At 60.1% G+C, this 22,183-nt stretch overlaps 1 protein-coding gene across 7 annotated transcripts; it reads left to right on the top strand.

Annotated features, from left to right (window-relative positions):
- Nucleotides 1-7: 7 nt before the first annotated feature.
- Nucleotides 8-13,925, top strand: LDHD (lactate dehydrogenase D). 7 transcript variants are annotated; one of them, XM_054049217.1, is made up of 11 exons: nucleotides 8-177; nucleotides 4,859-4,971; nucleotides 5,747-5,888; nucleotides 7,514-7,655; nucleotides 8,335-8,494; nucleotides 8,582-8,781; nucleotides 8,897-9,025; nucleotides 9,487-9,614; nucleotides 10,233-10,323; nucleotides 11,352-11,463; nucleotides 12,857-13,116. In XM_054049217.1, the coding sequence occupies exons 1-11, from the start codon at nucleotides 112-114 to the stop codon at nucleotides 13,020-13,022; spliced, it is 1,449 nt and encodes a 482-aa protein (XP_053905192.1). In that variant the 5' UTR covers nucleotides 8-111; the 3' UTR covers nucleotides 13,023-13,116. The 7 variants fall into 7 exon arrangements, with proteins under 7 accessions (XP_053905192.1, XP_053905191.1, XP_053905188.1 ...); XM_054049212.1 differs by lacking the exon at nucleotides 8-177 and adding an exon at nucleotides 2,565-3,661; XM_054049216.1 differs by having other exon boundaries at nucleotides 8,335-8,781.
- Nucleotides 13,926-22,183: the final 8,258 nt, after the last annotated feature.

Below are 22,183 nucleotides of genomic sequence, written 5' to 3'. Positions count from 1 at the left end.
GTGGAGAGGCTGGTTTCGCTTTGGGGAGCAGCGGGGGCTGCCCTGCGGACACTGGGAGACTGAGCCGGGGGTCCAACAGCCAGGCCCGGCTCCTGACCCCTGCCCGCCCCCATGGCTCTGCAGAGGCTGGGCCGGGGCGTCGGGGCGCTCGGCTGCAGGAGGAGCTCCGGCCTGCAGGTACTGGCAGGAGGCCAGCTGGGCCCTGCCCATCACCCGCGCTTCGGGCCGGGGGTGACTCCGACCCAGCTCCCCGCAGGGCAGGGCCAAGCCCCGAGCCAGCGGCGGGAGCCAGACAGGCCCCTCTGTGCCCTCCCGAACCAGCTGGGCTGGCCCGTGCCCGTAGGGTGACCAGATAGCACGTGTGAAAAATCGGGACGGGATGGGGGGGAGGAGAGGAGCCTATATAAGAAAAAGCTCCAAATATCGGGACTGTCCCTATAAAATCGGGACATCTGGTCCCCCTACGTGCCCGGCACAGGCCTGGCTGGGGCAGGGTTGGGAGAGTCCAGGGGCCGACGGGCATAGGTGTTGCTTGACATCTATATTGGGGGCTGGACCCCGAACTTTCCTCCGCCCCCTTTAAATTGTGCCCCCCCATCTACGTACACAATTTGGGGTGGCAATACCTCCCCTAGGGTGACCAGATGAGATGAAAAAAATATCGGGACACCGGGGGGGAGGGGGGGGGGACAAAAAAAAAAAAAAAAGCCGAATGCTGCTGGTGGCGCAAAATATCGGGACAAAAATTGCGTCCCGACCAGAGATCGGTCGGGATGTGGGACAAATAGCTCAAAATCGGGACGGTCCCGATTTTATCGGGACATCTGGTCACCCTAACCTCCCCCCATGCCACCCCATCTCCGCCCATGCCGGGGAACTGGAGTCTCCGCCGGCAACGTTCTGGCCTCGGCAGCTGCCTCCAGCAGTTTTGTCTGAACAGCCAATTCCTCGCACTGGCTTGAGAGCAGTGCACTGAGCCCCGCATCTCCTCTGGGACAGGCAGGGGCTGGGCCTGCTCACCCCACCACCTTCCCAGGGCATCTCCAGCCTGACCCACAAGGGCCACGTCTAGGGGTGGGAGTGTTTGCTCTCCGTGGGGCCCACTACCAGGACCCCATACGTGATGCCACCCAATCCCATTTCACAGAGTCTGTCGCCGCCCGCGGGGCTGGATTTGACCTGCACAGGCTGTTAGCCCTAGAGTTCACCTGGCCCAGGGTGGGGAGGGCAGGACACCAAGCCAGCGCTGGGAAGGTGGCTCCTGGGCACAGGAACCCTCACTGCAATGGGCTGTGTCCTACCCACGCCCAGACCCTGCCCCCCTGCTGCGCCCCCAGCACTGCGGGCACTGGGCAGAAGGGGGGATTTGGGGATGTTAGTAATGAACCTTTGATGAGTTTCAGCGGAAAGGGAAGGAATTACACCCCAAGTGAGTGAACCCCCAGCCGTGGTCAGCAGGGGAGCAATGTCAAACCACTGACAAAGGCAGCCCCCAGGAGGGAGAAACCCAGGGAGCGTTGGGGGGGCTCAAAAACCCGCCTCCCTAGGCCAGGAATGTGCGGGCCAAGTGGGGAGAGGGGCAGCTGGGCCAGGGGGCAGACTCAGCAAAGCGGGGCTCTGCTTCGAGAAGCGTCAGTGGGTCCTGAAGGCTCCCTCCCTCCCCTGAGGCTGGGCTGGCCCCGCCCCGCAGGTAAAACACAGCAAACACCTTAGCCGCGAAACTCTGCAGCTCCGGCTCCAACTCCGCTAGCTCTGCTGCGTCAGGAGGAGCCATTGTCCCATTGATGCTTTGCCGAGTGGAGACCCCCTGACCGACCATGGGGCAACTCTTCCCCGACTTTAATTCGTGCTCATTTAGAAAGAGCTTGTTTGCACGGAGCAGCACCACAGTACTGCAGAGCGAGAGATGGCCACAAATCAAGAAGCAAGCCTGGCTGCTAAGCCCAGAGTCTTATGTGTCTTCTGAGAGTCTCTGGTGACGCTCACGGCCAGCCTGCACCTCAGGCCAGGGGCGTATGAGCCTCTCTTCACCTCAGCCCTATTCTGCCCTAATGCAGCCTTCCTTCGGGGCCTTGTGGTTTCTAGAGGTCTGGCGTTTCCCCAGCTCCCTGAAGGCCAGGCCTTGGCTCCATATGGAGGAGTCATTTCAGATCCAGTTGCAACCCACCCAACCATAATCTCCTCGGATCGTTTGGAAGTGTTGCACTAACCCTTCAGATTTCCTTTCCACGCCCCTGGATTTGGGTCAGGAAGTTCTGACCAGAGGCGTTGCAGGGCCGATGAGGTGAAACCAGGCACCTGAGATCTCTGGTGCCGATAATGTTGGCTAAACAGCTGAACTGCACCCTTAGCCAACCCATCTCTTGCCAGGGTCCTTCTCTTTCACCCACCCAGACAAACCTGTCGTGGTGGTGAATGCCTCTGCGGGAGGGAGCTCTGGTAAGGCAGGTCTCCACCCAGACAGCTGTCCAGCTGCATTTGGCTCCTGTGCGTGCCAGAGCCTGGCATCCACGCGTAGCGCTGGATCAGCTGGGATGGGGCCATCCTCGCTGAAGGGGGCCACTGGGAGGGGACTGAAAGGAAATCTCCAGCCCTTTTGATACTGAAGACACAGCACATATCTTTCCACCATGATTTCAATAATTTCCATCCCACCATCAACCTCAGCCTAGATCAATCCACACAAGCGGTCCATTTCCTGGACACTACTGTGCTAATAAGCGATGGTCACATAAATACCACCCTATACTGGAAACCTACTGACCGCTACACTTACCTACATGCCTCCAGCTTCCATCCAGGACACACCACACGATCCATTGTCTACAGCCAAGCTCTAAGATACAACCGCATTTGCTCCAATCCCTCGGATAGAGACAAGCACCTACAAGATCTCTATCAAGCATTCTTAAAACTACAATACCCACCTGCTGAAGTGAAAAAACAGATTGACAGAGCCAGACGAGTACCCAGAAGTCACCTCCTACAAGACAGGCCCAACAAAGAAAATAACAGAACACCACTAGCTGTCACCTTCAGCCCCCAACTAAAACCTCTCCAGCGCATCATCAGAGATCTACAACCTATCCTCAAAGATGATCCTTTACTCTCACAGATCTTGGGAGACAGACCTGTCCTCGCTTACAGACAACCCCCCAACCTAAAGCAAATACTCACCAGCAACCACACATCACTGAACAAAAACACTGACCCAGGAACCTATCCTTGTAACAAAGCCCGATGCCAACTCTGTCCACATATCTATTCAAGTGACATCATCATAGGACCTAATCACATCAGCCATATCATCAGGGGCTCGTTCACCTGCACATCTACCAATGTGATATATGCCATCATGTGCCAGCAATGCCCCTCTGCCATGTACATTGGCCAAACCGGACAGTCTCTCCGCAAAAGAATTAATGGACACAAATCTGACATCAGGAATCATAATACTCAAAAACCAGTGGGAGAACATTTTAACCTGTCTGGTCATTCTATGACAGACCTGCGGGTGGCTATTTTACAACAGAAAAACTTCAAAAACAGACTCCAACGAGAGACTGCTGAGCTGGAATTGATATGCAAACTAGATACAATCAACTCAGGATTGAATAAGGACTGGGAATGGTCATTACAAACATTGAATCTATCTCCCCTTGTAAGTATTCTCACACTTCTTATCAAACTGTCTGTACTGGGCTAGCTTGATTATCACTTCAAAAGTTTTTTTCTCTTACTTAATTGGCCTCTCAGAGTTGGTAAGACAACTCCCACCTGTTCATGCTCTCTGTATGTGTGTATATATATCTCCTCAATATATGTTCCATTCTATATGCATCCGAAGAAGTGGGCTGTAGTCCACGAAAGCTTATGCTCTAATAAATTTGTTAGTCTCTAAGGTGCCACAAGTACTCCTGTTCTTTTAGCACATATCTCTGTGTCTGTGACAGACCTCTTAGGGACAGCAATGATAGCTGGTGGGAGGGACTTTCCCACCTAGCTCCACCCTTGCTGCCCATCATGGAAGGTATCAGGCCTTCTCCTGGAGAAGCCAAGCCACCATCGGCACCATGTCCTGTGCCCTTCATCCCTGGGGAGAGACAGGTGTCTGTGGTTGAGCGCCCATCTCTCTGCATAGACTTGGGGTTTGCCTGTATGCTATGGGGGGAGAGATAGCTCAGTGGTTTGAGCATTGGGCTGCCAAACCCAGAGTTGTGAGTTCAATCCTTGAGGGGGCCATTTAGGGATCTGGGGCAAAATCAGTACTTGGTCCTGCTAGTGGAGGCAGCGGGGCTGGACTTGATGACCTTTCAAGGTCCCTTCCACTTCTAGGAGATAGGATATCTCCATTAATTTATTTATTAGGAGAGGCTGAGGGAACTGGGGTTGTTTAGTCTGCAGAAGAGAAGAATGAGGGGGGATTTGATAGCTGCTTTCAACTACCTGAAAGGGGGTTCTAAAGAAGATGGATCTAGACTGTTCTCAGTGATACCTGATGACAGAACAAGGAGTAATGGTCTCAAGTTGCAGTGGGGGAGGTTTAGGTTGGATATTAGGAAAAACTTTTTCACTAGGAGGGTGGTGAAGCACTGGAATGGGTTACCTAGGGAGGTGGTGGAATCTCCTGCCTTAGAGGTTTTTAAGGTCAGGCTTGGCAAAGCCTTGGCTGGGATGATTTAGTTGGGGATTGGTCCTGCTTTGAGCAGGGGGTGGGACTAGATGACCTCCTGAGATCCCTTCCAACCCTGATATTCTATGATTCTATGAGCTCATGCCCGGGTGTTCTGCTTCTGCCCAGAGAAGGAGAGTGTCATGGCAGGGGCTTGTAACGCGCCGGCCCTTTAACTCTCTCTAGGGCCAGCTGCCGGGAGAACTGGTGGAGGCCCTGCGAGCTGTGGTGGGGAGCCAGAACGTGTCCACAGCCCTGGCCGTCCGGGAGCAGCACGGGAGGGATGAATCCATGCACAGGTACCTGGGGAGCTCCTAGCACATGCCACACACTCCCCAGAGGCCGGTTCATACAGCCCGTGTGGACTGGGGAGCCTCTTAGAGCATCGCTGACCCGGGCCACTGGGCTCCCTGGGGTGCTGTGAAGGGCTTCTGCTGGCTTGGCTCCCTCGTGCCCTGGGAGGAGCCCATCCCCCCAGCGGGACGGTGATGTGTGTGCAGCACCCAGCATGATCCAGGGATGTGCAGTGACATGACCACGGGAAGGACGGGCTCCAGGGATAGGGGCTCTGGACCTCAGCGGCCATTGGGGTGCATAGGCAGAGCAAGCCCTTCGCTGGGCTCAGGCCGGACACCCACAGGAAATCCGCCCCCCCATGCCGCAGACACTGTGCAGTCCCACTGCTGCTGCAGCAGTGCCCAGCGCAGCCCCAGCGGGTGCAGCCCTGCCCGGGTGCCCGCAGCTGTGCCGAACAGTTGCCTCCAAGGCGCCGCTGAAATCCCAGTGTCTCCCCCCATGCCCTGCCAGCTGGTGCACACAGGCCCTGGAGCTGAGCCCTTTGGCATCCTCCGCCTCAGTGTGTGGGAGCCAGCCCGTGGGGCTAGGGGCCAGTGCCCTGCTCAGCCCTCAAAGCCCCTCTTCCCCCTGGCTCATCCAGGCCTTGTCTGCCCGCCCTGTGCCCCGCCCAGCCTGGCATGCGGCTAGCTCCCTGCTGTGTTCTCGGCCCAGGTGTAATGCCAGCCTGCCCCCCCTCCCCGGCAGCTGGCATTACACAGGGCTCTCACCCACCTGCAGGTGCAGCCCGCCGGACGCCGTTGTCTGGCCCCAGGACGTGGAGCAGGTCAGCAAGTTGGCGGGGATCTGCTACAGTCACAGTGTCCCCATCATCCCCTTCAGCACCGGCACGGGCCTGGAGGGCGGCATCACCGCAGTGAGGGTATGGAGCGGGGGGGCAGCGCAGTGAGGGTACGGAGGGGGGGGCAGCGCAGTGAGGGTACGCAGCAGGGGGGCAGTGGTGAGGGTACGGAGCGGGGGGGGGAGCTCGGTGAGGGTATGGAGTGGGGGCAGCGCAGTGAGGGAACGGAGGGGGGGGCAGCGCAGTGAGGGTACGCAGCAGGGGGGCAGTGGTGAGGGTACGGAGCGGGGGGGAGCTCGGTGAGGGTATGGAGTGGGGGCAGCGCAGTGAGGGAACGGAGAGGGGGCAGCGCGGTGAGGGTACGGAGCAGGGGGGCAGCGCGGTGAGGATATGGTGGGGGGCAGCGTGGTGAGGGTACGCAGCGGGGGGCAATGCGGTGAGGGTACGGAGGGGCAGTGCGGTGAGGGTACGGGGAGGCAGTGCAGTGAGGGTTCGGTGCGGGGGGGCAGCACGGTGAGAGTATAGAGCGGGGGGGCAGCGCGGTGAGGGAACGGAGCGGGGGGGCAGCGCGGTGAGGATATAGAGTGGGGGGGCAGCACGGTGAGGGTACGGAGCGGGGGGACAGCGGTGAGGGTATAGAATGGGGGGCAGCGCGGTGAGGATATAGAGTGGGGGGGCAGCACGGTGAGGGTACGGAGCAGGGGGCAGCGCGGTGAGGGAATGGAGCGGGGGGGCAACACGGTGAGGGTACGGGGGGAAGCGTGGTGAGGGTATGATGCAGGGGGGCAGCGCAGTGTGGGTACGGAGCAGGGGGGGCAGCGCGGTGAGAGTACGGAGCGCGGGGCAGCGCGGTGAAGGTACAGAGCAGGGGGGCAGTGTGGTGAGGGTACGGGGGGGCAGCGCAGTGAGGGAATGGAGCGGGGGGGCAGCACGGTGAGGGTACAGAGCGGGGGGGGCAGCGCGGTGAGGGTACGGAGTCGGGGGGCAGCAGTGAGGGTATCGAGTGGGGGGCAACACGGTGAGGGTACGGGGGGAAGCGTAGTGAGGGTATGGAGCAGGGGGGCAGCGCTGTGAGCATTCCCTGCCCCATAAGGTGCAACTGATCCCATCCCCAGCTGGTGTAACCCAGTGGGGCTCCAGTGCCGGTGGCGCTCTGCCCACTCATCCAGCTGAGGTGCCAGCCCAGACCCTTGCCACCCCTGTGCTGGCCCTTTTGCAGGTGGGGCTGGCACAGCGAGTCTTCCCCTCTTGACTAGAGCCAGTGGGCCCAGCCCCCGGCTGCTGCCCCGTTGTCCCCAGCAGGGCAGTGTGTGGCGAGGCCGGTGGGCACGCGGCCCAGCTAGGGCTGTTCAGGGGAGGTTCCTCACAGGCAGGCTCAGCTTCCCCTCGTGCCAGGAGGGCAGCCCCTGGCTCCAGCCGTGCTGGACTCCGTGGCGCCCATGAGTCTTGGGGGATCAGTCCTGGGGGGCGCCAGGGTGGTTCATCTTTGCCTGGAGCTCTGGCGACCCCCCGGCTGGGCAGCGATGCCAGGGCAGCTGTGGTGAGATACCACTGGGGCAAACAGCAGGGGAACCCCAGCGTGGCGGTGTCCTGGCCCTGCTCCGCCTGCCTATGTGTGTTCAGGGGGTGACCCAGCAGATCTCAGGCCCTTTCCAGGGAGCGCCATGGGGCTGGCTCCAATGTCTGCTCCCATCTCTCTGGGCCAGGGTGGCGTGTGCTTTAACCTGACCCGAATGGATCGTATCACAGCGCTCAGCACTGAGGACTTCACTGTGGCCGTGGAGCCGGGGGTGACCCGCAAAGCGCTCAACAGTTACCTGCGGGACACTGGCCTCTGGTTCCCTGTCGGTATGATGCCGTGCACGGGGTGAGGGGCTCCCTCCAGTGGTGGGGGACGAGGGGTCCCAGCTCCATTCCCAGCGCACAGCCAATGCCTAGGCCTGCAGCTGGGTTCAGTGGTGTCAGAGCAGGAAGCTGGCACAGGTTGGCGAGTGGCAGCTGTGCTGGGCGACATGCCTGGGCTGTGGGCTGTCAATGGGCTGATGAGCTTTGCCCCCAGATCCTCCACCCCAATCCAGCCCAGTGCAGTGGTGCTGGCTGCCGGGAACAGAGCAGCTGGGTCCCACTCCAGTGGACATGCCATGAAAATCAATCCTGCCACAGGCCCCTCGTTGGCCCACTCAGCATGCAGGCCACGGCCCACCTGGGCCACGGGTGGGCAGTGCCAGGCAGGGCATTGTGGGCACAGTCTGTGTTGCAGCCATGCGTGGTGAAGGGGCCTGAGCTCTGACCTGGCCACTCCCTCCATATCCCTGTGGCCACGACATGCTGGGCTGGGTGCTGGCAGCTGCCCAAGGCTCCGCCTGGACCAGCTTTGGGAGCGCCCATGGCACAGCAACCCGGGGGTGGGCAGCTTTCTGTCTTGGGCCCAGCTCTGCCCTGGGCACAGGGGGGAAGGTTCTCCGGGGTGCTGGTTCTGCGATGCCCCATGACCACTGACTGCCGGCTGTGCCCTTTCCCTCCGTAGACCCTGGCGCTGACGCCTCCCTGTGCGGCATGGCGGCCACCAGTGCCTCAGGCACCAATGCCGTGCGCTACGGCACCATGCGCCACAACGTGATCAACCTGCAGGTGGTGCTGGCCGATGGCAGGGTGCTGCACACGGCTGGCCGGGGCCGCCACTTCAGGTACCGGGGGCTGCAGCTCGGGGGTGGGGGGCACCAGAGGACTCCTGCCCCGAGATCTCATCCCAGCCCCTTCTCGCCCTGCTGCAGGAAGAGCGCTGCCGGCTACAACCTGACAGGGCTGTTTGTGGGCTCCGAGGGGACACTTGGCCTCATCACCCAGGCCACACTGCGTCTCCATGGCAGCCCTGAGGCTACGGTGGCGGCCGTGTGCGCCTTCCCCAGCGTGCATGCGGCGGTGGGCTGCACTGTGCAGGTGCTGCAGGCCGGCATCCCCATGGCCCGGATTGGTGAGTTGGCGGCCCCGTGCCCTGCAGAACGTGCCCTGGGGAGCAGGGGGCATTGCTCCCGAGTGGACTGCGGAGCCCTCCAAGGCTCTGACCCCCAGCCTCTCTGCTCCCCCAGAGTTCCTGGACGACGTCATGATGGCCGCCTGTAATCGGTTCAGTGGCCTGAGCTACACCGTGTCCCCCACACTCTTCCTGGAGTTCCACGGCTCGCCCGGCAGCCTGGAGGAGCAGGTCCGGCAGGCAGGTACGTGCACAACACCAGGGGGGTGATGCCTGGGGGGGGCACAGGCTGGGGGCCTGGCCCTGCAGGGGGCCCTCCGTCCTGCTGGCGCAGCGGGGGAGCAGCAGCCCTGGGGCAGGTGGGCACTGCCAGTGGCACCAGGGGTGTATTTGGATGGCGCCTAGGGGTTGGGTGGAGCTGGGGGGTGGTTGGCTGCCCAGCGCGTGGTTGAGGTGGGATGTTGCTGCCCTTCCCCTTTTCTGTAGGGGGCAGAGTGGCTCTGTCCTGCCCTGGCCAAGTCCCTTGCCCATGCCAGGGAGTGGATCTCTCACCTGGTCTCACAGCCCTCCTGGCCTAGATCTCCAGCGACAGGGGGGAAACCAGGCCTCTGCCCTGCCCCAGCCTGCCTGGCAGAGACGGCTGGCAGCCAGGCCCCAATCCGGGGGGGCGGGGGGCTGACAGCGAGGGTGTCTCTTTCTCTGCAGAGGAGATCGTGCAGCTGAACGGTGGCTCGGACTTTGCCTGGGCCCGGGATCTGGAGGCGAGGAACAAGCTGTGGGCCGCTCGGCACAACGCCTGGTACGCGGCCTTGGCCCTGCGCCCTGGGAGCAAGGTGGGCTAGCGCTGGGGCACGGGGAATGCCGGGGAGAAGGGGAGTCACTTGGAGACAGGGTGAAGGAGTGCCTGAGGAGAGGGGGTAGGGGGAGGCTGAGGGAAGAGGGGGTCACTTGGGAAGAGGGTGGGGGAGTCCCCGGAGGGACAGGGGGTCTGGGGAGTGGGTAAGGGGTGCCAAGGGAAGGGACTGGGGGGCATCAGGGGAGGGGACTGGGGACTGATATTGGGGCTCTTGGTAGGCCAGGGACAGCCCCTCACCCCATGAGACTCTGGGCTTTCCCCAGGTCAGGGGCCAGTGCCCACCCACAGGACTGTCCTGCCCCAGCCTGACTGCTGAGAGCCGCTCTCCAGCAGGTGTCCTGGGGTCAGTGCTCCCCAGGCCTTCGGGGGACCCCGCTGAACAGCACGTCCCGAGCCCCAGGACTGGGAGGGCTTAACAAGGGTTTTCCCAAACCGAGCCAGGTCCCACCAGTGGGGCGCAGGGGGGGCTGGGATCCTCCGGGGGCCCAGGCGAGGCCAGTGTGCACCCCCCAAGTGAGGCGGGATCGGGATGCCCAGATGTGTCCTGTCACTTCTGCGGGGGATGTCAGTGAACCCTCTGCCATGTCCCCCTCAGGGCTACTCCACAGACGTGTGCGTCCCCATCTCCCGGCTGCCCCACATCGTGGGAGAGACCCACAGAGACCTGCAGGAGTCAGGGCTCACAGGTGGGTCTCCACTGAACCTGGGGTCAGGGCCTGTGCAGCTGGGGGTCACTTCACCGGGGTCAGGCAAGGCAGCAGGAGAAGGGATGACATGACGGGGCTGGCGCTGCTCCCATCCCCCTGCTGTCAGGCCTGACTGCCATTGTCCTGTCTGGGTGTGGGAGCCACGGGGCTGGGTGCTGCAGACAGAGGGGGCAAAGGCTCTGCCCCCCATTGCTACAGGGGTTGGTAATAAATCCAAACGCGGCCCCTAAACGCCAACCACCCACAGTGCACCTGTCTGGGGTGAAGGCCTCACCGGCGGGAGGGCCTGACAATGCCCGCCATCGCAGAGAACAGTGCAGGTGAGCACGCCTCACACACGCTTCACACTCATCAGACACTTCACACACATCAGACATGCATCAGATGCTTCAAATGCACTGGACATGCTCTGGCAGTGCTCCTCGATCCCGGGTATCCGAGCCCTGGGGCTGTGCTGAGCAGGACTTGCCAGGTATTTCAGTGGGGCTGCAAGGGGACCAAGCCAGCCTGGCTCCCCAAAGCTGGAACTAATTAGCCTTGGGCCTGCCATGACCCCCACCTGTCAGGGCATGTGCTCCCTGGGCCGTGCGGGTTTCTGGGGGACATTCCTATGCCCCCATGCTGTGATCTCATCCAGTCTCACCCCCATGCTGGGGCAGGATGGACGGGAGGAGCCAACGGCTGAGCCAGCCGCTGCCGAAGCATCCTTCCGAGGGATCGGGACGTGCGGCTCCTCATGCCCTGGCCAGATCCCCATGTGGGGGATATCCCTGATGAGCTAACCCCTGCCACATTTCAGTGGGGTAGGGGGCTCCCTCCCCAAGCCCCGGGGCACAGCCCCCTTCTGCCAGAGGGGGCTGCATTTTAGGAGTGGGCAATGACTCTGGCGTGGGCTCTGCAGGGCAAGGGGCTTCACTGGAGGGGAGGTGGGAGGGAGCCAGGCAGTAAGTGTCTGTGGGGGGCTAGGAAAGGCTCCCCATACGAGCAGCTGGTCTGTGTCCCCTCAGGCCCGATAGTCGGGCACGTGGGCGATGGGAACTTTCACTGCCTCCTGGTGTTTGACCCGGCCGACCTGGCCGAGATCCAGCGCGTCAAGGAGTTTGCAACCCGACTGGCCAGGTAGGAAGCCAGCTCTGCCCAGCCCTGGTCTGCCTTGTCCTGCCTGGCCCAGCCTAGGTCTGCCCTGCCAAGCTCTGCTGAGTACTACCCACCCTGTCCAGCCCAGCCTAGCCCGGCTCTGCCCTGCCCAGCCCAGCTCTGCCCAGCCTAGCCCGCCTCTGCCCTTCCCAGCCCGCCTCTGCCCTGCCCAGCCTGGCCCAGCTATGCCCAGTGCTACCCAGCCCTGCCCGGCCAAGCCCTGCCCAGCCTGGCTCTGCTGTGCCCAGCTCTATCTGCCCTGCCCTGCGTAGCCTGGCTCTGCCCTGCCCAGCTCTGCCCAGCCTAGCCCGCCTCTGCCCTGCCCAGCTGTGCTGAGTACTACCCACCCTGCCCTGCCCAGCCTGGCCCAGCTCTGCCCAGTGCTACCCAGCCCTGCCCGGCCAAGCCCTGCCCAGCCTGGCTCTGCTCTGCCCAGCTCTATCTGCCCTGCCCTGCGTAGCCTGGCTCTGCCCTGCCCAGCTCTGCCCAGCCTAGCCCGCCTCTGCCCTGCCCAGCTGTGCTGAGTACTACCCACCCTGCCCTGCCCAGCCTGGCCCAGCTCTGCCCAGTGCTACCCAGCCCTGCCCGGCCAAGCCCTGCCCAGCCTGGCTCTGCTCTGCCCAGCTCTGTCTGCCCTGCCTGGCCCAGCTCTGCTCTGCCCATGCTACCCTGCTCTGCCCAGCTCAACCCTGCCTGGCCCAGTTCTGGTGTTGAAGGGCAGAAGCAACTCATGGGATCTTGCAGGGGGCAAATGGGGCCTGCCCTGACTGGCCTTTGGGCCCAGACCTGAGGGTGGGGCTGGGGGAGGGCACAGACCTAACGGTGTGGGGGGCACACCAGGGAGGGGCCCAGAGCTCAGGGCAAGGGTAGCAGGAGAAGCAACCAGAAGAGTTCCCAGGAGCCACCTGTCCTGGGCCCCTTGCTGAGAGCACAGACAGCCCCCCCAGGACATACGAGAGACCGGGGCTGCCTGACACGTGGGGAGCGGTCGGGTACTTGCTCCTCACACGGGGCCCTGCAGCACAGCCAGGCTGGGCAGGGCCTAGACGGGGGCAGTAGTTGTCCCAGAGGTGAAGGGTGGGGGCTGCACACGGGGTGCACCACGCCCTGGGGCCGCACCCTGCCCTTTTGCCCCCTCACCCGCTCCCCTTGGCATGCTCCTGGCAGTGCAGCATCCCCTACAGGCAACTGGCACGCGGCTGAGCCCTCCCCTGCCCCCTGCAGTGAATTCACATGCATGGATCTGATCCTGGGGTCCCTGAACCCCTGAGCACCCCCTGCCAGTTGGTCTGCAGCCCCCACCCCACCCCCAGCCATGCTCCCCGCAGCTGCCCTGCCCTCCTGCTAACACATCTCCTGCCTCCTCTCCTCCCAGACAGGCCCTGGCCCTGGACGGAACCTGTACAGGCGAGCATGGCATCGGGCTGGGCAAGCGCCATCTGCTGCGGGAGGAGATCGGGGAGCTGGGGCTTACCATCATGAGGCAGATCAAGGCCACGCTGGACCCCAAGAACCTCATGAACCCTGGGAAGGTGCTGTGAGCGGCATCTCCCACCCCTGCCCAGCCAGCCCAGAGCACCCAGCGCTGGCAAGGCAGGTTCCCTCCCAGGCCTGCAGCTGTCACTCCCCTTCCCCATGCAGACAGCGACTCGGAGCAGGGGCAGGGGGGAGCCCCCAAGTCTCGGCCCTTGAGCCCAGTGGATTGTTTGTGCCACGGGAAGGAAGGACTAGAAGCACTAGAAGGCAGCAGGCTTAATGTCAGCAAACCCCTCCTTCCCCCCCCCCACTGCTCCTGGCCCTGGGCTCCAACTCAGATCTACTACTGCCCCCCTTCACCTCTCCCAGCCCTGGGCTCCCCCTTCACTTCTGCCTCAGCCTCCCCACCCCCGCCTCTCTCCACCCTAGGACTCCCCAGCTCCCCCCACCACCTCTCCCAGCCCTGCGACTCCCCCTAACTCTGCTATTGCCCCCCCTTCACCTCTTCCAGCCCCATGCTCCCCACCCTCAGCTCTCCCTGGGTCCCCCTGCCTCTCCCAGCCCTAGGACTCCCACCCCGGCTTTGCCTTGTGGCCTTGTGACAATGTGGGGAATTTTCTTAAGAGTTTGTATGAATACTGTGTGGGCCTCAGTTTCCCTTGCATGCTGCTGTTTAACCAGGGGGTGGGCGAGGGGGTTTGGTGTTGCAGAGGCCCAAGTGTGACCCCGCCTAGCAGCCTGGCCTGGACACTGTGTAACTTGGCAGACCAGACAGCCCTGCCCAACTTGGAACCCACTGGGTCCAGCCAGTGGGAGAGCAAAGGACTGGAGAGGGCCGAGGGGATGTGTGTCTCTGGGTATGTCTACACTACGAAATTAGTTCGAATTTATAGAAGCCGGTTTTATTGAAATCGGTTGTATACAGCCGATTGTGTGTGTCCACACAATAAAATGCTCTAGGTGCTCTAGTCGGCGGACCGCGTCCACAGTACGAGGCTAGCGTCGACTTCCGGAGCATTGCACTATGGGTAGCTATCCCACAGCTATCCCACAGTTCCCGCAGTCTCTGCCGCCCCTTGGAATTCTGGGTTGAGATCCCAATGCCCGGATGATGCAAAACAGTGTCGCGGGCGGTTCTGGGTACATGTCGTCAGGCCCCTCCCTCCCCCGTCACAGCAACGGCAGACAATAGATTCGCGCCTTTTTACCTGGGTTACCTGGGTTACCTGTGCAGACAACATGGAGCCCGCTCAGCTCAGCTGAGCTCACCGTCACCATATGTCCTCTGGGTGCCGGCAGACGTGGTACTGCATTGCTACACAGCAGCAGCTGCTAACTGCCTTTTGGCGGTAGACGGTGTAGTAGACTGGTAGCCTTCATCGGCGATCTGGGTGCTGGCAGCCGTGGGGCTTGCCTTTTGGCAGTAAATGGTGTATTACGACTGTTAGCCATCCTATTACAAGTCGGGTCATCGTACATTAGCAGAGTCTTCCCTGAGCAGCCGATTGTGCAATAGGCCTGAAGACCATCGTCATACACCGCCCCGTATTTGCTGCCAAGCACCCAGAAAGATGCCGAGGGCTATCAGTCACGCTGCACCGTCGTCTTAAGATGTAAAAAAATAGATTTGCTCTGTATTCATTTGCTTCCCCCTCCCTCCGTCAAATCAACGGCCTGCTAAACCCAGGGTTTTCAGTTTAATCTTTGGGGGGGACCAGTCTGTGACAGTTGTTTGTGTTTCTCCCTGATGCACAGCCACCGTTCTTTATTTTAATTCCCTGTGCCTGTACGCCATGTCGTCACTCGGCCCCCCTCCCTCCTTCCCCTAGGCCGTCAGATACTACGTTTGCGCCACAGCTCAGACAGCCGAGAAGCGGTTCGCGCCTTTTCTTTGAATTCTGGGTTGAGATCCCAATGCCCGGATGATGCAAAACAGTGTCGCGGGCGGTTCTGGGTACATGTCGTCAGGCCCCTCCCCCCTCGTCACAGCAACGGCAGACAATAGATTCGCGCCTTTTTACCTGGGTTATCTGTGCAGACAACATACCACGGCAAGCATGGAGCCCGCTCAGCTCAGCTGAGCTCACCGTCACCATATGTCCTCTGGGTGCCGGCAGACGTGGGACTGCATTGCTACACAGCAGCAGCTGCTAACTGCCTTTTGGCGGTAGACGGTGTAGCATGAGTGATAGCCGTGGGGCTGGCAGCCGTAGGGCTGCATTGCACCAGCCCCTTGCAGGCGATGGTATATTATGACTGGTACCCGTCGTCGTCATACTGGTATGGCTGTCAATCATGGCCACCTGGGCAGACATGCTACTGTTTTGATGATGACGGTTACCAGTCGTAATATACTATTTTCTGCCAATTGCCCAATATTGTCTGCTAAGCACCCAGAAGAGGCCGAGGGCGATGCTGGGTGCTGGCGGACGTGGGGCTGGCAGACGTGGGGCTGCATTGCTACACAGCAGCAGCCCCTTGCCTTTTGGCAGATGATGGTATATTATGATTGGTACCCATCGTCATCGTACTGGTATGGCTGTCACTCATGCTGCACCGTCGGCTGCCACCTTAAGATGTAAAAAATAGATTTGTTCTGTGTTCATTTGCTTCCCCTTCCTCCGTGAAATCAACGGCCTGCTAAGCCCAGGGTTTCCAGTTTCATCTTTGGGGGGACCATTCTGTGTGACAGTTGTTTGTGTTTCTCCCTGTTCCTGTACCTGTACGCCATGTCGTAACTCGGCCCTCCCTCCCTCCCTCCCGCCCTCCTTCTCCTGGTCCATCAGATACTACTTTCGCGCCTTTTTTCTGACCAGGCGCCATAGCTAGCACTGGGATCATGGAGCCCGCTCAGATCACCGCAGCAATTATGAGCACTATGAACACCACGCGCATTGTCCTGGAGTATATGCAGAGCCAGAACATGCCAAGGCGAAACCCGGACCAGGCGAGGAGGCGATTGCAGCGCGGCGACGAGAGTGATGAGGAAATTGACATGGACATAGACCTCTCACAAGGCACAGGCCCCAGCAATGTGGAAATCATGGTGTCACTGGGGCAGGTTGATACCGTTGAACGCCGATTCTGGGCCCGGGAAACAAGCACAGACTGGTGGGATCGCATCGTGCTGCAGGTATGGGACGATTCCCAGTGGCTGCGAAACTTTCGCATGCGTAAGGCCACTTTCATGGAACTTTGTGACTTGCTTTCCCCTGCCCTGAAACGCCAGGATACCAAGATGAGAGCAGCCCTCACAGTTGAGAAGCGAGTGGCGATAGCCCTGTGGAAGCTTGCAACGCCAGACAGCTACCGGTCAGTCGGGAATCAATTTGGAGTGGGCAAATCTACGGTGGGGGCTGCTGTGATCCAATTTGCCAGGGCAATGAAAGACCTGGTGATAGCAAGGGTAGTGACTCTGGGCAACGTGCAGTCAATAGTGGATGGTTTTGCTGAAATGGGATTCCCAAACTGTGGCGGGGCCATAGACGGAACCCATATCCCTATCTTGTCACCGGAGCACCAAGCCACCGACTACGTAAACCGCAAGGGGTACTTTTCAATGCTGCTGCAAGCCCTGGTGGATCACAAGGGACGTTTCACCAACATCAACGTGGGATGGCCGGGAAAGGTACATGATGCTCGCGTCTTCAGGAACTCTGCTCTGTTTCGAAAGCTGGAGGAAGGGACTTTCTTCCCGGACCAGAAAGTGACCATTGGGGATGTTGAAATGCCTATCGTGATCCTTGGGGACCCAGCCTACCCCTTAATGCCATGGCTCATGAAGCCATACACAGGCAGCCTGGACAGGAGTCAGGACCTGTTCAACTACAGGCTGAGCAAGTGCCGAATGGTGGTGGAATGTGCATTTGGACGTTTAAAAGCGCGCTGGCGCAGCTTACTGACTCGCTCAGACCTCAGCGAAAAGAATATCCCCATTGTTATTGCTGCTTGCTGTGCGCTCCACAATATCTGTGAGAGTAAGGGGGAGACCTTTATGGCGGGGTGGGAGGTTGAGGCAACTCGCCTGGCCGCTGATTACGCGCAGCCAGACACCAGGGCGGTTTGAGGAGCACAACAGGGCGCGGTGCGCATCAGAGAAGCTTTGAAAACGAGTTTTGTGACTGGCCAGGCTACTGTGTGAAACTTCTGTTTGTTTCTCCTTGATGAACCCTCCAACACCCCCCCCCCCGACCCGGTTCACTCTACTTCCCTGTAAACCAACCACCCCACCCCACCCTCCCCTCCCCTCCCGCTTGCAGAGGCAATAAAGTCATTGTTTTTTCACATTCATGCATTCTTTATTAGTTCCTTACAGAGGTAGGGGGATAATTGCCAAGGTAGCCTGGGATGGGTGGGGGAGGAGGGATGGAAAAGGACACACTGCATTTTAAAACTTTAACTCTTATTGAAGGCCAGCCTTCTGATGCTTGGGCGATCATCTGGGGTGGAGTGACTGGGTGGACGGAGGCCCCCCCACCGTGTTCTTGGGCGTCTTGGTGAGGAGGCTATGGAACTTGGGGAGGAGGGCTGTTGGTTAAACAGGGGCTGTAGCGGCGGTCTCTGCTCCTGCTGCCTTTCCTGCAACTCAACCATACGCTCGAGCATATCACTTTGATGCTCCAGCAGATGGAGCATTGCCTCTTGCCGTCTGTCTGCAAGCTGACGCCACCTATCGTCTTCAGCCCGCCACTTGCTCTGTTCTTCCCGCGATTCAGCCCGCCACCTCTCCTCTCGTTCATATTGGGCTTTTCTCATCTCCGACATTGACTGCCTCCACGCATTCTGCTGTGCTCTATCAGCCTGGGCGGACATCTGCAGCTCCGTGAACATCTCATCCCTCGTCTTACGTTTTCTCTTTCTAATGTTCACGAGCCTCTGCGAAGGAGAAACATTTGCAGCTGGTGGAGGAGAAGGGAGAGGTGGTTAAAAAAGACACATTTTAGGGAACAATGGAAACACTCTTTCATTACAAGGTCGCATATTTCGGCTTGCAGGCAGCCATCGTAGGCCACAGTGTTTTGGCTTTTTTAACCTTCTTAACATGCGGGAAAGGTTGCAAACAGCAGCGCACTTCCCATATCAAGGATGAATTGGGTTGTCCATTTAAAATGGGGTTTCAATGTAAAAGGAGGGGGCTGCGGTTTCCCAGTTAACATGCGGCACAAACACAAGTAAACCACCCCCCCCCCACACACACGATTCTCTGGGATGATCACTTCACCCCTCCCCCCCACCGCGTGGTTAACAGCGGGGAACATTTCTGGTCAGAAGAGCAGGAACGGGCGCCTCTGAATGTCCCCCTTAATAAAATCACCCCATTTCAACCAGGAGAGCTTTCTGGAGATGTCCCTGGAGGATTTCCGCTCCATCCCCATACACGTTAACAGACTTGCTTGCTTTTTTTTTTGTAATGTTTACAAATATTTACAAAGTTACACTCACCAGAGGTCTCCTGTGTGCCCTGAGGGTCTTGGGTGAGTTCAGGGGTTACTGGTTCCAGGTCCAGGGTCACAAACATATCCTGGCTGTTGGGGAAACCGGTTTCTCCGCTTCCTTGCTGCTGTGAGCTACCTACAGTACCTCCATCCTCATCTTCCTCGTTCCCCAAACCGTCTTCCCTGTGTGTTTCTCCAGTGAGAGAGTCATAGCACACGGTTGGGGTAGTGGTGGCTGCACCCCCTAGGATCGCATGCAGCTCCGCGTAGTAGCGGCAAGTTTGCGGCTCTGCCCCGGACCTTCCGTTTGCTTCTCTGGCTTTGTGGTAAGCTTGCCGTAGCTCCTTAATTTTCACGCGGCACTGCTGTGTGTCCCTGTTATGGCCTCGGTCCTTCATGGCCTTGGAGATCTTTTCTAATACTTTTCCATTTCTTTTACTGCTACGGAGTTCAGCTATCACTGCTTCATCTCCCCATATGGCAAGCAGATCTCGTACCTCCCGTTCGGTCCATGCTGGAGCTCTTTTGCGATCCTGGGAGGACTCCATGACGGTTACCTGTGCTGATGAGCTCTGCGTGGTCACCTGTGCTCTCCACGCTGGGCAAACAGGAAATGAAATTCAAACCTTCGCGGCTCTTTTCCTGTCTACCTGGTCAGTGCATCTGAGTTGAGAGCGCTGTCCAGAGCGGTCACAATGAAGCACTGTGGGATAGCTCCCGGAGGCCAATAACATCGAATTCCGTCCACACTACCCCAATTCCGACCCGCAAAGGCCGGTTTTATCTCTAATCCCCTCGTCGGAGGTGGTGTAAAGAAACCGGTTTAAAGGGCCCTTTAAGTCGAAAGAAAGGGCCTCGTTGTGTGGACGTGTCCAGGCTTAATTCGGTTTAACGCTGCTAAAGTCGACCTAAACCCGTAGTGTAGACCAGGCCTCTCAAACGAAGACAAAGGACGGACTCGGCCAGACCCAGTTGGACTGTGTGGTAACTTCCTACTCTGTGTTCCCCACTTCCAATAACCTGCTGCTTTACACGTTGGCTGAGTCAGTGCAGGCTAAACAGGCGGGGACTGCATTGCCTGCATTGCTCCCTTGGGGTGGGCAGGCTGAGGGGATGCTGACGGGAGCTCACGGGCTGAGGCCATGGGCTGGTGGTGGAGGCAAAGGGCTCACCCCAGGAAGACAGCGTGACCCTATCGAGGGTAACACTGCAAAGGGGCCTTCCCAGGATGAATAGAGGAGTGGGAGAGCACTGGGGCTGTGCTTGTGTGACACCCCTCAACCCCAGCCTTGGGCTAGCCCCCTCCCCCCATTCTGCCAGCACCTCTCCCATGAGAGGAAAACGCACCCTGCACAGCAGAGCCGTGGCTCTGACTAATGGAAATCCAACCCCACCCAAAGCCAGCTGTAAAGCTTGCTGTGGGCGGAGTGACCTCCTGCCCAGGGGCAGGGGCAAGGGGCTGTGTGGGGGGGAGGGTATTCCCCTCAATCATCAGTCAATAAACTCACCTTCTGCAAAGCAGGTCCCCAAACCCGGCAGTGCCCAGGGCCCACCTGAATGGCACCTGGAGCCCAGCTGGGTGGTGGCAAGGGCCGCAGACGGCACCTGGAGCCCAGCATAGCTTTATGCCCTTCTATGGCTTCGGGCATACAGCCTAGGTGCTGAGAGCCTGGCCCAGCGTGGCAGCCACTGTGCCAGCTTTCCATAGCAGGGGCTGCCCTGCCTACCCCAGCTCCCCCCACTGCAAAGCTCCAGCCAGGCAAGGGCAGGGCATGCTGGGCAGGCACAGGGCTGGGGGGGGCATGTGTGCCATGCTGTTCATGGGGCCTGCTGGGCATGGAAATTGACCCCTCTCCAGTCTATAGTGGCCTGGATGGCTCCCCACTGCCCCTGCAGCCTGACTGCCCCAGGGCTCTACTCAGAGCACAGCCTAGGGGCAAGCCCCGTGTTCAGCCTGCGGCTTGTAGCAAATTTGGGAATTGTTTGGAATACAGCTTTAAAGCCAATGTCTGCCTCCGTTTTAGTTGCCTGGCTACCCAGCGGGTACACAAGGGTCAATGCTGCACTTGGCCTATGCTGGCTGATGAACCAGCCCCACCTCCCTAAGGGGCCCAGAGACAATGGCAGCCCCCAAGCCGGAGCAGCTGACAGGAAGGCCCAAGGGGTTTCCCTGCAGGAAGAGTCGAGCCCCCCCAGGATCCTGCTGGGGCCTCCAGCACCCTTCGCTGCCAGCAAGCTCCTGCCTTTCCTTGCACCCTCAGGGGACTGCCTGCCCAGAAGGAGCATGCACAGCCCCCACCCTCCACTAAGGGGGCAATGGGGTGGGAGAACTGCTCCCCACTGGCACAGCATGGGGCACCCCTGCCAACCGGCACCTCCCTGGGGACTGGCTCTGAGGGGCTGCAGGTTAGCTGGGCTGGCTGGGAGCCTATCCCGCTCACTGCCCCACAGCTACATGTGCCTCCCTCAGCCCCGAGGCGCCCAGTCCTGCAGCCCTCTGTGCCCCTCCCACCTGCCCCATCCTCCAGCACTGCCCAGCAGAGAGAGGACACCCCCGCCCTTGGCAGCTGCACCCGCTGTCTGTGCTGGGCAGGGGCTGCAGGTGCCATGTGGCCTTCACCACCACCACCTGTGCCTGGCCCACTGGGGCACTAGCATAGCATGGCTCAGCTGGGCTCCCACCCTGCTCCCCAAGGCTGCTTGGGAGCCTAGGGTCTGGCCCCAGAGCCTGGGCCTGCAGAGCAAAGCCTGGTGGAGACCCCTGCTGCTAGGTGGGGGGTTCTGCCATGGTTCCCCACAGTGGGAAGCTGGAGCCCCTGACCCTGCAGGGCAGGTTCCTGCTGCTGGAGCTCCAGCTGTGAGCAGTAGCCTGGCCCAATGATTGGCCAGTCTGGCCTCAGCCCCAACCTGGATAAGGGAGGCCCTGGATCAGCCCGGTGGAGTCCTCTGTCCTTATGGCCCCTCCCTGCACCTGCCAGGGAGCCCCTGGGGCCCCAACGCCACCCCAAGGCCAAACAGCCAGGGCCCTTCACCCCAGGACAGTCCTTCACGTGGTTGGGGGCAAGGAGGCAAAGCAAAAGCCCCCCCCTGCATGTGGGAAAGGACATGGGGTGAGCGAAGGGGGGCTTATATACTTCTACATAAGTGCTCCTAGCTGTAGTAAGCAAAGATGCATGTGTGCGGCCATGTGTGGTGCCCGTGAGCCATGAGTGTGCACACACATCACTTTGTACATGTGCACATCCTGCATTTGCCTGCCAGAGAGTGCTCCTGTGGGTGCCAACTCACTGCAGTGCCCTCACTGCAGCACGCAGTGCCTGGAGCATCCTCTCTCCAGCAGGCACAGCAACACAGACCCAGGGCCAGCCATGGGGCACCCCAGGGCAAGGCTTGGCTTGCTCCCACCCACTGGGAATTCACACACAGCCTGGCCTGGAGGAGTAAACGCCGCTGGCACTCAGGGTTGGCTCCAGCTGGCATGGGGCAGCACCACCATGGTGCTGGTTGGTGACTGTGGGGCCTTTTATTGCATCCAGCCCTTCCCCCGACTTGGGTAATGACCGGCACCCATTCTGGTCCTAAATTAGCACTCCCAGCAGCTGCACTTGCAGCCCCCTGGCTAGGGGTGTAGGCGAGCCCAGCCCAATGGTCGCCGGTGTGCTGAGTATTATTATGGGCTGGCACACACACACCCACACCCACACACCCCCGGGGACTGGGGCCCTCAGCGACCTGGACCCTTAGAGTGCAAACGGCGCAGTGCAAAGACCCCTCATCAGCTTAGCTTGCGC

The sequence above is a fragment of the Malaclemys terrapin genome, chromosome 14 (assembly GCF_027887155.1).
Source record: "Malaclemys terrapin pileata isolate rMalTer1 chromosome 14, rMalTer1.hap1, whole genome shotgun sequence".
NCBI classification, from domain to species: Eukaryota; Metazoa; Chordata; order Testudines; family Emydidae; genus Malaclemys; species Malaclemys terrapin.
The sequence above is the reverse complement of the archived record's forward strand: the minus strand, read 5'-3'. Positions and strand labels throughout refer to the sequence as shown.